Raw genomic sequence first — 16,470 nt, forward strand, 5'->3', positions numbered from 1 at the left:
AGGAATAAGACACAATGGTCAGTTTTGTAGTGAATGTTTCCTTCTTTAGAGAGTTGCTCATAAGTTAAGTTTTACTCCTCATCATCTTAATGCCTCAGGGAAAAGCTGGGATTGCCTCTGCACTCTGAGGAACCATAAGCTAATTTATATAGTAATTAGCTGACATAAAGTACAAACAGGCCAAAATTAAATAAATAAATAAAACAGTGTGGTAATGAAACATGAAAGAGATGGCAATAGGTAGCTTTGAGGGAAAAGGAGTGTACATTTACAAAACTTCACTTCCTACTTCTTTTAGCACTCCCATTAGTGGAATTCTGCTAATGGGGGATGTTAAATATTTAATAGCTGACATTTCTATAATGTCTATGTAGTGCAGTAAAAGGTACATTTCAATTTAAAAGAATGAAAGCACTTTTCAGGTTGTTAGAGGGGAAGCTGATGGTGAACCTTGTATTTAGATTTCTTATTACTTTCAGCTATAATAGACTCTTGTGACTTGTTTGCAGCAAGCTAGGTATGAAAACCTTTATATCCAAGCAGTGCCTTTTGTTCACCTTCTGGAAACTTACCGAATTGTGGCCAGCTCCCTCTTGCACTTGCCTGAAAAGCAGGCTTCCTGAAACTACTGAGCAATTACTACAGTGGTGATAGTCTTGAGTTTCAGCGAGACTTAACAGAGATGTGAGAGGTGGTGCAAGGTCTTATGGATACAGACTGTTTTGGTGCATTCCGACAAAGGACTACAATAACAACCAGGCATGCCTATTCCATCTCTGTCCTTTCCTGACTTTTTCTGACCTTTCTCTATGAAGTCGTAGTGTTGTGGAACATCCTGGTGGTCTTCATTCCTGTAGGATATTTCCTGAAAAATTCCACCCTTAGCCTTGAGTGCAGTATGTTTGTAATTTAGAAGCTCTTTAAAATCATTTTCTAATAATATATAAATACATTTTTAGTTTTGGTGTACAATACAAATTGGTACAAGGACAGTACTTTGATTCCTTTCCTTTACTGGAATATCTATGCTTATGGTAACATTAGAACTGATTTATATGAATTGCATACCCTCAGTAATAATTGCTATCCAGTGTCCCCTTGTGAAGATTGTATGACAGCCAGAGTTACTGCTATCAGTCTGATGCACTTTGCTTGATTTGAAGCCCATAGCAGTTCCCTGAAATATGCTGGATGAGTAATGTAGATTGCAAACTTTAGCACTGGAGGAATACTTAAGTCCACATGCATTTGATCCAAATGGAAAGAAAACTACTTCCAGGCATTCTTTGACCTTTTGGTGATATCTGAGTGAATCTGCAGACATAACCAAAGTACTGCCATTTTTTTACTAATGACTTAGCGATAAAATACATATTGCTGCTTATCTAATTAAAAGACAGGCAATGCATGAACATATAAGTGTTTTTCTTGTGCATTTGTTCCATCTTGATAAAATGGCTAACAAATAATCGTAACTGGAAAGAGTGGTACAGAATTTTAACTATAGCACGTATACATGCAGGTATATTTTTGACACATGACTGCAGTTTCTAACTGTGAATGTTTCATAGCATATGGACACAATATTTGTTTGCTTTCTTAAAATTTGAATGGAGTTGAGTGAGTGTATTTGAGGTCTTATTGTTTATGTAATAGAATAAGAGGCTACTAAGAAGGAAATTCTGTTAATGCTTTTGACACCAATATGTGTCTATTATGATGACTAAACATCTATTAGGAACATCAATACCATGAATTGAAAACAGAGTATGTATAGCAAAAAACTTAGGAATTCCATTTTGTGTTTTAAAACAGGAAAAGGTTGACAGAGGATGCCTACTGGTGCTTTTATGAGTTTTACTCATAGTTTGAGTTTTTCTGTGTATGTAATGTATTAATGTTTCTCTTGACATATTTATTAGCTTAAAATTTCTCTGCTATGAAATAAAATGTTGGTGTTTCAAATAAGGTACTTCCTCTTTCTGTTGGCACCAGAACTCATTATAAAATACTTTAAATTATGTTCAGTATTTTACCAGTTTCTTCTTCGCCTCTTGTGTATTTTGTTTCACTGTTTCTTTTTTTCTAACCTTTTTTTTTTTTTTTTTAAATTCAATCACCATTAGAACCGATAAAGCAGATGATGAGGATGATGAAGATCTAACAGTGAATAAAACATGGGTCCTAGCACCGAAGATTCATGGTGGGGATGTGACTCACATACTGGACTCCTTACTTCAAGGATATGACAATAAGCTTCGGCCAGATATTGGAGGTAAGCTCTTTAAGTAATTCAGTAAATAGAAGATGTGAACCAGAGATCACCTGCATTTTGCTAAAGTTGGCAAAAATGTGTTTAATATGTTATTATGCTTAATGAAGTTAAATATAACAGCAATAAAATGCAGTGGTTTTCTAGAACTGATAAAAATAATATATCATGCATGAGCAGAATTTTTGTGTTATATTTCTAATCTTTTTCTTATGCAAAGTATTGTTTTCTTGGGACAGTGATCAATAAAGCATTAAAAGATAATTATATTTTGCTTTGTTACTCCAAGATAATATTACAAAAATAATTGTATATATAAACCAGCCGCAATTAAATATATATATAGAGAGAGAGTCAGCAGGAGTTTATTAAAGTATTATTCCTAGACATTTTAATCTTACTTTTGAAAGTGAACTGTAAATGTGTATTTTAAAGAGATTGAACTCAATCCACCACTCCTCTTTCCTTGGCTCAGATTTTGAAAAATTTTGTAAGAATCTGTGAAGACAGTTTAGGACTTTTCTTGAAGATTATAGGAAGGAAGATTTCATTACTGTAGTTTGAACTTTGCAGTTAGTAGGAAATCAATTTTGTCTTTCAATAGTAAAAATATCAATTCAGATATAACTATTAAGTATAAATATTTTGTAGGATTTGTGTTGAAAACGTAGAATACGTGAAAAATTCACCAGCTCTCATCTACCACATGCATACTGGATCAAGCTAAGAAAAATAATTTTATTTCTCTGGGTCTGTTTTCTGAACTGTGGAGGGAGAGGTGGAGGACAGACTTATGCGTTAAATACTTGGTGTCAGAGAAATGCAAAGTCTATCAGGTGCTTATTCAATAAACAATTGTACAATCTAGACTTATTTCATTTATGTAGGAGAACAGAGAGATGCAATCCCAGACTGTTTTCTTTTGAAAGCTTCTGACAAATTGTTTTTTTCCCTGAATTTCTTAGTTCTGTTTTGTTCCTGACTGTGTCTTTGAAGACACTGAATGGCAATTTTTCTTTCCCTGTCATAATAGGGAATCTCATGAAGTTTGCTCCAAGTCTTTCCCTTCACCTTTATTTAATTGAATTACTGTGAACATTTAGACAACAACAACAACAAAAAACCTCTTCCAGCTTATTTTTCTTTAAATTATCAATGTGTGGCAGATGTATAGCATTCCTGTTTTTTTCAGACTGCTCCATGCATCAGACAGCAAAAGAATTATAAGGGAGTAATCTATCTCCACAAAAAATCCTTGTAATGGAAGGTGTAGATGAAAGAAACCAGAATTCTGTTTCTCTTCTCTCCCCTTAGTATTTTGTAATAAAGAAAGGGAAAACAGAGGAAGAGAAAATTATTCTGACATATCCAACAGGTTATGCACTGGTCTTGGCAGAACAAAAGCTCTGCCTTTCTGTGAGTAACTCTATTTATAACTTTCTGGATTTCTAATATTAGTTCCCGAAAGAAAACACCTCCTAACTTCTACCTTCTCTCATATAAATGCTCCCTTTCTTTTTCTTCTTTACTTTCTCGATGCTACACTTTTGTAGTAATTTGACTTTTGCTATCTGGGACTTACCTCTATCCATATATTAAAAGGCTTGTGAACATTAGCCAGTGATGAGAACAGGAGACATTCCGGGGTATTCACATTATTGTTAGGAGAACAAGTATTAAGGCTGATCCTTCTGGATGGAGGAGAAGTTGCAGAGTTCTGCCACAGGGCAGAAATTTTGGAGAATGTAAGATGAAAGTTCCAGCTTCAAATACAGGCATCTTATTCTGTCCAGATGCTTGAGAAGTGCAGTAGAAATTCATCAGAGATAAAAACAAAATCAGCCTATGGTTCATTCATCTTAGTCTGCTTCAATTATGTGGATCAAATGTAGTGTCAGATTCCACAATTTCAGAGTATATGTCAGTACTTTTACAGCAAGGTTATTGACTGGAATTATAATTATCTTTCAAGGTAATAATCTCTCCCACAACGTCTTTACTATTGTATTACAAAGCTCAGTTAAAAAGACCACATTTGTTTTTATTTTTTTAATTTTTTTGAGGCCTGCACTTTTTGAATTTAAATAGCAGAGCAGAATTTTTTTTCTTCCTAATGTTGACACAGAATTTCAGCATCACAGAGTGAGATAAGAAGTTTCATTGTTAAATACACAGAGTAAGATGATAAAGGAGAGCCAAATGAAAGTTGAAAAGTTAATGGTAATACTGAAATTTAATAGCAGAAAACCACATTCTGTCATTTTTGGTGTGTTTCACACAAATATCCATGAGTTGTACTGATTTCTAAATTGCTAACCTTTAATATGTTTATTAAACATATTAGTCTTTAACTTACATATAACATACTTTTAGATGTTTGGAGCATAAACATATTATTAAAGTACTTCTTCTCAGTATGAAATAGTAGCGGTTACCACCTGGGTTCTCTTATCTGTAGCATAAATTCCTATAATTACAGATACAATCTTGGAGTGTTGATGTATTAATGAAAAAATATTATTCTCCCTGTATGTTTACCTTTTGGCTACTTATAACCACACTGTTTTAGCTCCAGTCCTAGATCAAATTATTTGTTATTTTTCAACTTTCTAAAAGGCAAGTATTCTGGCTGCTCATTATTCTACCTTTCACAACTTAGGGATACTAAAATAATTAATATTTTTTTCTAGCTGTGTCTTATGCCCAGTGTCGTGTAAAACACAGCTGATAATCTGAAAGTTCAATTAGAAATAGTGATTAGTGACATATTACAACTCTAATGTAATGTTTTCAATCACCAAGTTAAGAAAAGTCATTACTGAAAGATTTTTAAGAATGATGAGGATTATAGCTCATGGGCATAGAGAAATTTCTACCTAGAGAATTTTATATAGTTGTGATTGCCCTGTGAGCAGAGCATGGGCAAGTAATTGCATCTCAGTCCACTAAGGTGAAAAGACGTATTCAGGGATTTAAAGGTTACATCAACAAAATGTGGGCTTTCAAGAGACTGACAGATACACTAACTCTGAAAAGATAAGGTTATAATGAGGATATTCTCTTGAACATGTAGGTGCTCTTAGTGTAGTATCGACAAAAGGATGTAATAGGCAGGAAAGTAATAAATAAGCTCAAAAAGTAGCAGGTAAATGTAGAGAAGTATGTATTCTGATATGGAGAATATTTTACAAGAATTAAAGGAAATTAAGTACAAGAGTAATGTGTAGAAGACTGTATGCAGTAAATGTTAAAAGTACTCTGTGGGTGCACTGCATGGAAAATGATAGAAATTATAAAAGTGTTGGGGTAGGTATTTGCTAAAGATTTTTTTTTTTTTTTAATAAAAAAGGATTGAAGAACAGGGCTCTGCTTTCATCAAACTCACTGAAAAAAATCTTTAGAGATGGAGCTGGAAGCCCAATGTAGACACTTGAGGACAAATTTTAATATAGATAGCCATATAAGTATATTCTTAGATTACTGGTTGTGAAAATTGTATTGTTATATTAAATATTTTTACAAATTAAGGATCCCTGTTATTTCTTTATGCACCTAATTTCTTTGCTGAATAACTGCTTTATCACCAAGAAGAGAAAACTCTTTAGGCTTCTTTATGTAATTATTAAGGAATTACAGAAAATTTTCTCAAAAAAAAAAAAAAAGCTTAGATGAAATTAGCAAAAGTCTCTGTTTAAATTAAAAATCATGATAAATTAAAAATCATGATAAATAAAAATAAGGGCTATGCTTTCATTGTAAAATGCACATTTTTTTGATAAGGGAAACAGTGAATGAACAGGAGTGAATTTAGATGGACTAACATTCTATTATGATGAGTAATGAGTAATGATGAGTACTGAAGTAAACTAAATGGAGGAATATTCAACAAGAAAAAGGGCAACAATCTACACTTTTAAAACAATTGTAATAGTTTCTGTCAGGAGATAGAGGTTTGTAAACCTAGAATAACTGGTAAAGAGAGATCTTCAGCATAAAAGGCAGAGAGATTTCAAATACCAAAGGCTGAAAATTGGACCTGGATAAATACAGGATGAAACAGAGTTACTTTCAAGTTACTTTCAAGTAACAGCAAGAACAATTATTAACGTAATTTGTCAGTGATCAGAGTAGATTTTTGTCATTGTGATTTTTCTAATCTAGAGCTAATGTTTTCCAGAATACAGATTTTTGAACCCAAATTTGAGTTCAGAATATTCCTGGGGATTATCCATCATCATCCCTTGCTAGGGGAGCACTGGTCCATATCTGCAAAGGAAAGGCTTCTTTCCATGTCTTGTTGCTTTCTGGGAAATTCTTTCTCGCTCTTGAATTTTAAGCACAAGAGTCACTTATTTCTTTCCTGGGACAAGCCTGTCCATAGCTACATACTTGTGTCAAATGATGTTCAGTGACAGTCAAACTTTCTAAAGAACAGAAATTTAGACTAGTGAAGAAATGGTAGCACACCAGGAAATCAGGAAGTGTGAGTGCATCTCTCCAGATAAGGCTTAGCGAATGGGTTCCCTCTGTCTCTTGCATGCTACAGCTAATTTGGGACCTGATTAATTCTCTCTTGGGGGCAGCTGCTTCTTGGTGTTCTTTGCTCTCCCTGTTTAATATGCAGTCTACTGTCCTCTCGCTTTCTTGCTTTACTCTAGCCTCTTTCGTGCTATCTCTTTTCACTCTTTAGAAGTTTCTGTAAGTCTACAATACTGTTTTGCACTTCACTCAGGATGTGTTAAACAGGTTTCTACCTACTCATAATGTTTTCAAGGCTGTTACTAAATTTCGTAAATAAAATAAGCATTCATTGTAGAAATATCTTCTCAAACCACGTTTTACAGTTAGCTCTATGTGGAGAGCAGTTGAACAAAGTAATTATATGGATGTTAAATTAGTATAAATAATGTATTTTCCTCCAGCTTTTGTCATTTTGGTGGGCTCATATCACTTCTAGTTTATGAACATGAGTAGAATGAATTCTTTCTTCTAATTCACAGAAACACTGGGATCTGTTCTATACAGAAGAACTAAGAAAAAACAGCCCCTTTTAATGTTATTTCATCAGATATATTTCTTCTTCATTTGGGTCAATTAAAATAATTTCAACAGAGGCAGATTTTCAGACTCTTCACTGGCTCTTAATAGGTCTAATAATCTTACTCAGAGCAGTATGGAAAAGGCAACTGAACCCTGTGGCACATTACAAGAGAACCCTCGTGGCAGATCAAGTACTGCTTTCTGCAAGCTGGAATTTCATAAAATTGACACAGCCCACATTAAAAACTGGCTCACTGACAGATCTCAAAATTCAGTTACTAATAAGGAAATATCAGAGGTAGGGCTGTCTCACAGGAAAGTCTTGATCAAGAATAGTGATATTTTGAAAGATTTCAGCAATTATTTTTTTTTAAGTAAAGTTGGCAAATGACACAAAGACTGTTGGAGACTGTATGTGCAGAATAATTTCGTCCTTCAGTAAATTCAGAGACACAAACAAAAGATAATTGTTAAAATAAAGAAAAAAAGAAAAAGAAAGCCTGTGGGTTATAATTCAAGGTGAGAGCTGCACAGAAGAGCAATGATTTAGGGCAAAACTTAGTTATTTTGTGTAGTATGAGTTCTTAGGTATGCATGACCCAGAAGCGCAAGTCCCCTTTGAAAAAAGACACTATGAGTAGAAAACTGGAAGTATTCATGCAGCACTGATAACACCATTACAAAAAATTCCAGTCTTGGTGTCCACATTTCAAAATGGGTCTGGAAACAATAGAACAAGTTTAGAAGTTAAAGCTGAACAGATTATCCATGACTAGCACTTGCAGTATGTGGCATGAACGGCTCAGGTTATGGAAGTCTGAGGTGACTTTAATCCTTGTGTATAGATGTTTGTGTGTGAAGAAGAGGTTTGACATATGGCTAGGCATTGCCAAAGTTGGAATTAAAGAATTGAACTTCAGAATAAAGCAAAATTTCCTATTAATAGGAAGAATTAAATATTTCCTACAGTTACAGGGCAAACAGGACAGGATTCAGCATTTCTTGACCAATGAAGCAAGATATGCTTTGATCCAGCTCCTTATGTTCTAGCCTGGCAGTGGTTAAAATGAGGGGTTTGGCTGTTACATAGATAAACAGGTTTGCAAAATCAAAGGGAGTACATATGTATTTGTGAGACGTGGTGTGTGTAAAAATACATCACATTACACAGGCAACATGTGTATATATACACACAAATATATATATTTATTTTTATTTTTTCTTCCTCTGATATTTCCATCTGTGCATACTAATTTCCAGGGTCCATTTAAACTTCCTGTGAAGCATGCTCGGGACAGCAGGATGATCAAGGGATTTAGTGCTCCGTGGTCATACAAAAAATTTTTTGTGCAGCCTGACTAAGGTGTCTTGGTCTCAGGTTCAGGGCAATGGGTAGTCAGATTTGGGATCAGGGAGAATTTCCTGCCAAGTAAGACTGGCAGGGAAAAGGTATCTTTGGATATTTAGGAAATGTATCTTGCCTGTTGTCATAGCCGACAGGGGGGATGTTGCCTTGTTTCTTTCTGTGTGCATGTCTGAGTTTTAGATTTCTGAGATTCGAAAAATCCTTTATTAATTAAGATTTTACATTTGTTGTAGAGCACTTAGGAGATCTCTGATGGTTTGCAGTATAAAGAAATCAAATCTGATGACCTAGCAACCCTCTTCTGTGAAATCAAAGTACATTTTTCCTGTACCTTCCTCCTTGTCCATCTACAAATAAACAGAGGTGCTTCACTTTAATGTGTGAGATCATGGGAGAAAGAGCAGCAGAATTTCATAATTAAGGGACTAGGACACGTATCTTCTTATGTCCATACTCTTTGTCATTCACTCTCCAGTACAAGCTGGAAAAAATGCTTGGTGAATTGATGTTGTTTAAATGCAAATCTCTCCTGCACCACACCCTGACCTCTTCCATTTGTACCTTTTCCCCAAAAAACAGTTATGAGGTTAGAACTGATTTATCAATGACACGTACATCAGACGTGACTTTCTTTGGAAATTGCTTAGAGTTTTTGTCTTTCTGTAAATACATTATGAGAATATATTTCTAAAACAGTTAATTTTGTCAGCCCAGTGAGAGTAGTTTTACTGGATTTCTTAAGAAAAATAAGTTTGAAAATGTTTACCTTTTAAACGACTTTCTCTTAATGAACTTCCAATTTGGTGTGTGGAGCAGTATATTGATCAAGTTGATGAAAGGATATTAATAATCCTTAGGTGTTCTATTATTGCATGAATTGAAGAAATATGTAATAAGTTATTTTATTTTTGTCAGACATCTTCAGTAGGAATTGACAGAAGGTGCTGCATATTGATTTATTGTAGTTGATAAACACACCTGCTCCAAGACCTTATGGTTTGCTGTACTAGCATTTTTTTCCAAATATTTGTTTCTGTTTATGATTAATTTTTAATGTTGGAAGAATGTTCTCCCCCCCCCCCCCCCCTTACCTTTTATACTTTTTTATATCTATCTTACACCTATTCACATGACAAAGTACAGATGGTGGTTATATTAAGAATTAAAAAAGTCATCTGAATAATTCTAACAATTCACATGGAATAAGGGAGCCAAATCATATATGATTCTTCACGGAATGAACAAAAGAGAGATTTACTTTTTCTGAGTTTAATAAATGAATATTGTTGTTTTAATACATACATTGAAATACATTAACAGTGTAAAGAGTTAATTAAATATGTAATTACTATTGTTACTATTTTGTTTAGTGAGAACTACGGTAATTGAGACAGATGTCTACGTTAACAGCATTGGCCCAGTTGACCCAATCAATATGGTAAGTTTTGAATATTGACAGAAAGTAGTATCTGAGAGATGTTGTAGATTAATGTTATGAAATAATTATAATCTTATTCAAATAAGCTTCTTTATTTCTTACTGTGTATTTTTTTGTTGTTAGATATAGTTGTGCTTATTGCAGAAACTTGTTTAGACTCTGTATTTCAAATTGTTTTACTCTTTCAATAAACTTCTTTTTAAAAATGTGTTTTCTAAAAATACAGAAGACATTGCATCAAGTGTTTATTTTGGTACATGTTGAACATTTTCCCTATGTTTGTTTATACTTGGTCTACCTCTGGCCCAGTATAAAATATTTCCTGGAGATATTCTTAAGACTAGGAAAAATAACAATTTACCCAGCTTTTGTGAGTAAACCATTTTCAGTGTAATGAGTTATTTATTTTGATAATTCATGGAAAGAAAAAAAAAAATTTAACTCTATTGTCTTCCTTCTTCTATGTCTTATTTAGTTTTATGGGTCTTCCTCAATGTGTGTGTACATAGCTGGTTTCTTCAGAAGTTAAAGCAATGCAATGCACCTTAGTTTCAGGAGAGATATGTTGAGGTCAGATCTCATATATTTGGTACAAATACTGAAATAACAGCACTTACGAGGAAGTTCAGCCTGTGGCCTTTCCTCAAATTACTTAGATTTTCTGTCATTTCTGTCTGAAATGGCGATGCTGGAGGATTTAGAGAGGCTTCTGTACAAGACTTCTCCTGGGCAGTGCTACCCAGCAGTGGCAGTGGCTCCTGTCAGTAGCTCAGGATCTGAAGTACTAAGACTGAGACTGGCACTTGGGCGAGTTTGAGCTCGTTGTCCTCCTGTCTTTTTCCTTTTCCACCTCCCTACAGGATTGCTCACAGTTTTGCATTTGCATGCAGAAGGGCATTTTGTTCAGTTCTAGTATGCTGGGGTATGCCAGTGCAGGCAATTTCTGAGCACTTGGTGAAAGCATAGTTATTCCAGAAGACTGTTAAAGATTTTGTGATTTGCTTGTATGTCATCATGCTTGGGGACGGGGAATGTTGACTTTTGTTGGTGTGAAGCAGGAAAGGACAGTGGTATTTAGATACTAGGGATAAAGGTGCCAAAAACAGATGATGCAGATCTGTGGCAAATGACATACATTACAGCGTAACAATCTACCAAGTTTAGGGTTGTCATCACTTGGGCTGTGGCAGGGAATTCAATGTTTCAGGTGAGGGCTGTATGTAAATTACTGATTGAAAGAGCAGAAGAGCAACGTGGTAGGGGAAATTTTTCACATTTTCATGTCCAATATAAGTGCTTTTTGTGGTTTCATCCGTTTTCCAACTGTAGTCTTTCTCTTCTGCTTCTTCTCTTCACATCTTCTGAAGGAACTTACGGCGGGAGCAAAATATGGGGACAGATAGTTACTGCTAATGAGGACATAGCAAATTGTAAATGTTTCCTTTGCTAGTAACCAATATAAGTCTTTCAGCCTGTGACCAGTAGGTTGCATACAGGAGGACCAAAAAGGGGAAATGCTTACAGCTCCAGTTTGCCAGTTGTGAAGAACCAACTCTTGCCATCCTCTTAGCCCTACCCTGTGTTGCACCTGTAGTAATTATAGCATCAGCCATAGGACTGTATCATGCCACTTGGTTAGAGGTCTACCCATATCCGCTACAGCTGGGCAATGCTGCTTTTGCCATAGTGCTAACAAAATCCAGTCATACTGACTTTAATCTAAGGCAAGGATATCATATTGAAAAAGCATATTACTTCATTATAAAGTAGGATCCTAATGGTTATAATGTATATCAACATTTATCCCCCTAACCTGATTTAAAAAAGAAATAACAATGAAGCCGCTCACCAGAGGCTAATAAGGTAAATGTCTTTAAAACACAGAACTTTGAAAACTATTCTATGTTTTTAAAAAATGAGCCAAGAACTACTTAGCAATTCAAATTATAATCTAAGGGCACTATGGCCTTCATAAAATATCAATTGCTTTCTCTGTGCTTGGACTCCAGGAACCTGGTTCATATGAGCATCTAATATCACTAGAAAAATCAAATGTTTGTGAAAATAAATAAAACCATATATATGCAAACAGTTTTTATTAAGGCTTCCAACAAAGATGTCTTTAATCTAGGAAACGACAATCTCAGCAAAAAATAATTATGGATTTGACCCTGTAAGCAATTGTTATGTGAGCTCTTTCATTAGGGAAGCACTTTCCCTGAAGTTAATATTGTTTGTGATAGTTAACCAATATTCCAAAAATTACTTCCATTACAAGGGTTGTCCTTAGTCCTTCATTCTATCACTCTATGTGAAAACACATATCTGTGATTCCCCATTGAATTACTCATTTGCCAGATATGTTAATTCACTCTGGCAAATGATGTCCTTTAACTATTTACTTAGGAAACAATATGGCATGATGTAGAAAGGGTTTTTTTTGAAACGATGTTGAAACAGCATATCAGGGGAGTATGTTCCTCTGAAAGCTTCAAAGGACACTCATTATGAGGGGAAACTGATTTATGTTTATAATTCAGTCTATTTTCCTCTTGCTATCTGATAGACTCTTTCACTTTCATAAAAGTGAGGCTTTAAGCATATGTATGACATTCATTAGAACTTGTTTTTGAAGGCTTGCATTTTGGCTTTCAGTATTTAATTTAACAAAGATCTACATAAATTTCTAGATGGTATAGACACCCCATGCATAAAAGATGTTTTCCTACAGCGTGTGGTCTCTCTAGGCATCTGCAGCCTCAGTAAACATTTTTAAAAAGTGTCCAGATCAACGAGGTATTTAGGCTTCTAATACTCATTAAGCCTAAAGGTTTTTGAATCTGTTGTTTAGAGCTACCCTGGGCTATGCATCCTGCAAGGGTCATATAAACCATATCTAAGTGCATTTTTATGGCCAAAGTCTCAGTCCCCAATACCTCTGCAGTGGTCCAGAGTTTTGTTAATGGAATTTAGACATATGATGAATATTTAGAGCCTGTTTTCATTTATGTGGAAGCTTATTCTGCTGAGCACTTAATATATATGTACTAGGCTCTTTCCTTCCAAACTAGGAAACTAGGACTAATATTAAAAAAAAAAAAAAAAAAAGCCACTCTGGTGGTACAGGTTTTAAGTCTGTTATATGGTCCCTGTGTAGAAATACATATTCATCCATGCTGTCTGTTGGCCTCACAATCTTTTTTTTTTTTTTTTTTTGGGCCCTCAATTTCATCCCCCAATCCCTCTGTGTTCACCAACACATAATGTTTTGTGCTACTGTTGCCCCAATGTCTCCAGGATATGCAGATGTTCTCTGCTACTGCCTGTGGCAGAGCCATACCAGTGCCTTGGCTTTTGTGGTCTGAAAGCTCAGGCTGGAATTCCTTTCATGTTGGAAGAAGACTGTGCAGAGGAGAACCATTGTCTGTAAGAGCTCTATGATGACCAAGTGAGAGTAAGGGCATGAGCACTTCTGGCCATGTTTGAGAATTTGAGTTTTCATAAGGTTCTGCATGTTCATCATGCAAGCATTACAGGTTTTGTTTTATTTTGTTTTGGACCCCATTGTATGCATGTTATGAAAGCAGCTTCCTTTCTCTTTCATATGGTAGGAATAATTGTTTGGAAATCAGAACAGAAATATCAACAAGTCTTTGAATATTACCTGTTGCTTATTGTGTAGCATCATCTTTGGATTGAACTAGAATAGCACACTTTCTTTCCCAACTTACTCTTTTATTTTGACTAAGAAAGGTAGATCCCAATCATTCTGATGCCTATCAGCACTAAAAGTGATCAGAGTTAGTTGCTTGTTGCTTGATGAGTGTTTGAGATAGATGGAGACAACGTTCATTTACAACAGTTGAGGAAATATTCCTTCAGTAATCTTAAATGTTGTTTCTTTGTTATAAAATACATTTAAGTATTAAAAACAGCATGTCTATTAGTATTTCTTATTTTGCCAGCTGTAGGAATTTGAATAATAATTCATAAATACAATTTTATGAATGCTTTCTGTTTTTCATGGGGGAAAAAAAATAGCTTAAATTGATTAGTCTGGTTCTGGCGGGTAGCGAGTTTACCTATTACTACTGCAAGGTACTCGCAGCTTATCCTACCCGGTTTCAGGGGAATCAGCCAAGTACAAGCAATATTCTGCTCATACTGGCTCAGCACAACAGTCCGTATGTCACTCTCAATTTCTGTAATCATTTTGAAGGGAATGGCAAGGGATGAGGGAAAAGACAGCCTTCGTATGACAGGGAAATGTTGCAGCAGCTTTCTGAAAGCAAACCAAAGAAGAGCCATCTTTTCAGCCCCCCGTTTAAACAGCATTCAGTACTTGTCACTTTTTCAACTGCAGTTTACCAGCCGTCTCTTTACAGATACGAAATCAGAATAGGTAGTTAAGGTCCCACACAGAGCACTAGAAAATCTGTGCTCTTTGATATAAAATGTGCCCTAATTTGTTTGTGCTGTTTAGGAATGATGCAATATGAGGCTGCAGACTTTTTGTGCTGTAGCTCATTCTTAAATCTTGTGTTAGTCTAGTTCATGTTTCAGGAGATACTGTTTTTGTTTAGTAGCATTGTGTTACTTAAGACACAGTTGACATATTTTCAGTATAAATAAGAATTAAGAAAAAAAAACGACTTTAACTCTCTTGACTTCAGTAGAGAGTATGCCACCATATACTGGTTTAAAATCCATTTTATATCATTTTAGATTCGTCATATCCACAGTCAGAACAATAACTTTTTGACCCTTCCACACTGTCCTTTGCTGTGGATAATCACAGCTCTGTATGGCATTGAGGTCTGAAATCTAAAAATTTTCCATAATGTGATGGATCACAGAACCAGGAGCAAGGTCTCAGACAGCCTCACAAATTCTGATTTTCTTTTTTTTTTTTTCCTTTTTTTTTTTCTTAATCCATCTATCACAGTGAATCTCTTGTCCATGTTTCCATTGTTATGATGACAAATTTTTGTAACCTTTCCAATTGCAGTTTTGCTCCACTCATACCATTTAGAGATGTCCTACAGAGAGAACATTCCGCAGTTTCTGCTGAGCCATTTCTTGCTCCTGCTTCCTTTAAGGCACTTCAAAGCCTATTCTCAGCTCTTGTTTTTTTTTTTTTTCTTTTTTTTTTCCTTTTTTCCCCCCAAGAGGCCAGCTTCTGCTAGCTTCTGCTTGAAAGAAACTTTCTATAAACAAATAAAGCTTCTAAGCTTCTTCCCTGTTTCTCATCATGATCCTGCTTAAACTTTTTTTTTTTTTTTTTTTTTTTTTTTTTTTTTTTTTGTGGAGGCTACAAAATGTTGCAAGCAATTAAGCTTTTGCTGTGCTAAAATCTTTACCTGTAATTCTGACTGGTATTGGGTTCTCTGTTTTCTGTTACTTTTGTCCCTGTTGTCTTTCCAGATTTTGTTTTTTATGTTAAATTTAAACTGTAAGTTCCTTGCAGAGGATGTGTATCCTATATAAGCACTTTTGAGTGTCTGTGAAATCAGTTTTGACCTAAACCAAGAATAACATTAATATAATTACCACGTAGCATTTCACTGAAAAGAGAAGGTATCAGCTATCACTCAACCAGTGTTCTGCTCCTGCTTTTTCCCCAGACTGCACAGACTGCTTGGCTGCTCTGCTGTACAGTTTATTGTTACTTCTGATGCCTTAATATCTGCTCCAAACCCTTTCTGACTGCTGCTGTGGTTGTCTCTCTTGTGTCTGCAGCTTAGACAAGATACATACAGTTCTTTGTCTTGTACCTCTTATCTTTGCTTCAAATATATTATAAATATTTTGGAGAACATTGCATGTCTGTTCTTTGTTATTAATTCCTAATCTGTCTGTCTATATGGAAATTTGTGATGCTGCATTCAAATTGTGGGAGTGATTCTGCTGGCCTAGATTTGCATAGGTTTTGGGTAGAAAGATGAGGGATGTGCTTTGACTGTTACAATTGCTTGTAGTCATCTAGAAACTGCCCTTGGCTTTGGCTCCTATAATACAGGTTGTCGTTGACTCCTTCACTACTGTGCTCCAGAGGAAAGCTGCTGTCCTGGTGAGTGCCAGGATCTATGCTGACACTATAAAATCTCAACATCTGTTAAAAGCTGAGCAGCTACAGGAACAGGATTTTTCTCCTCATAGTGCATGCTCTAGGAAGTCCACTTTGCCAAGTGAGGGAATGGTCTGCTTGCCATTTCTACAGCCACAACTCCTAGTTGTTTACTAAGGAGGCAAACCCATTTTTGGAAGAAGTGTTTGTCCTACACTCTTAGTAGGTGTGAGAGAGCTGATAAAGTAGCTGTTAAGAAATGCAATTTACTAGTGAATTTAACTTCC

At 35.3% G+C, this 16,470-nt stretch overlaps 1 protein-coding gene across 6 annotated transcripts in view; it reads left to right on the forward strand.

Moving 5' to 3' along the window:
* The window catches only part of GABRG1 (gamma-aminobutyric acid type A receptor subunit gamma1), a 56,641-nt gene that overhangs the window by 15,843 nt on the left and 24,328 nt on the right, over positions 1–16,470 (forward strand). For 3 of the 6 annotated variants that reach the window (XM_083833227.1, XM_083833223.1, XM_083833226.1), the window contains exons 2-3: positions 2,127–2,275; positions 10,049–10,116. In XM_083833227.1, the coding sequence (XP_083689353.1) occupies positions 2,127–2,275; positions 10,049–10,116 (217 nt within the window). Of the gene's footprint in view, positions 1–2,126; positions 2,276–10,048; positions 10,117–15,429; positions 16,187–16,228; positions 16,410–16,470 lie in introns of those variants that run through there. The other 3 variants (XM_083833232.1, XM_083833230.1, XM_083833231.1) reach the window with 3 other exon arrangements.

The sequence above is a fragment of the Anser anser genome (genome assembly GCF_964211835.1).
Source record: "Anser anser genome assembly, chromosome: 4".
NCBI lineage: Eukaryota > Metazoa > Chordata > Aves > Anseriformes > Anatidae > Anser > Anser anser.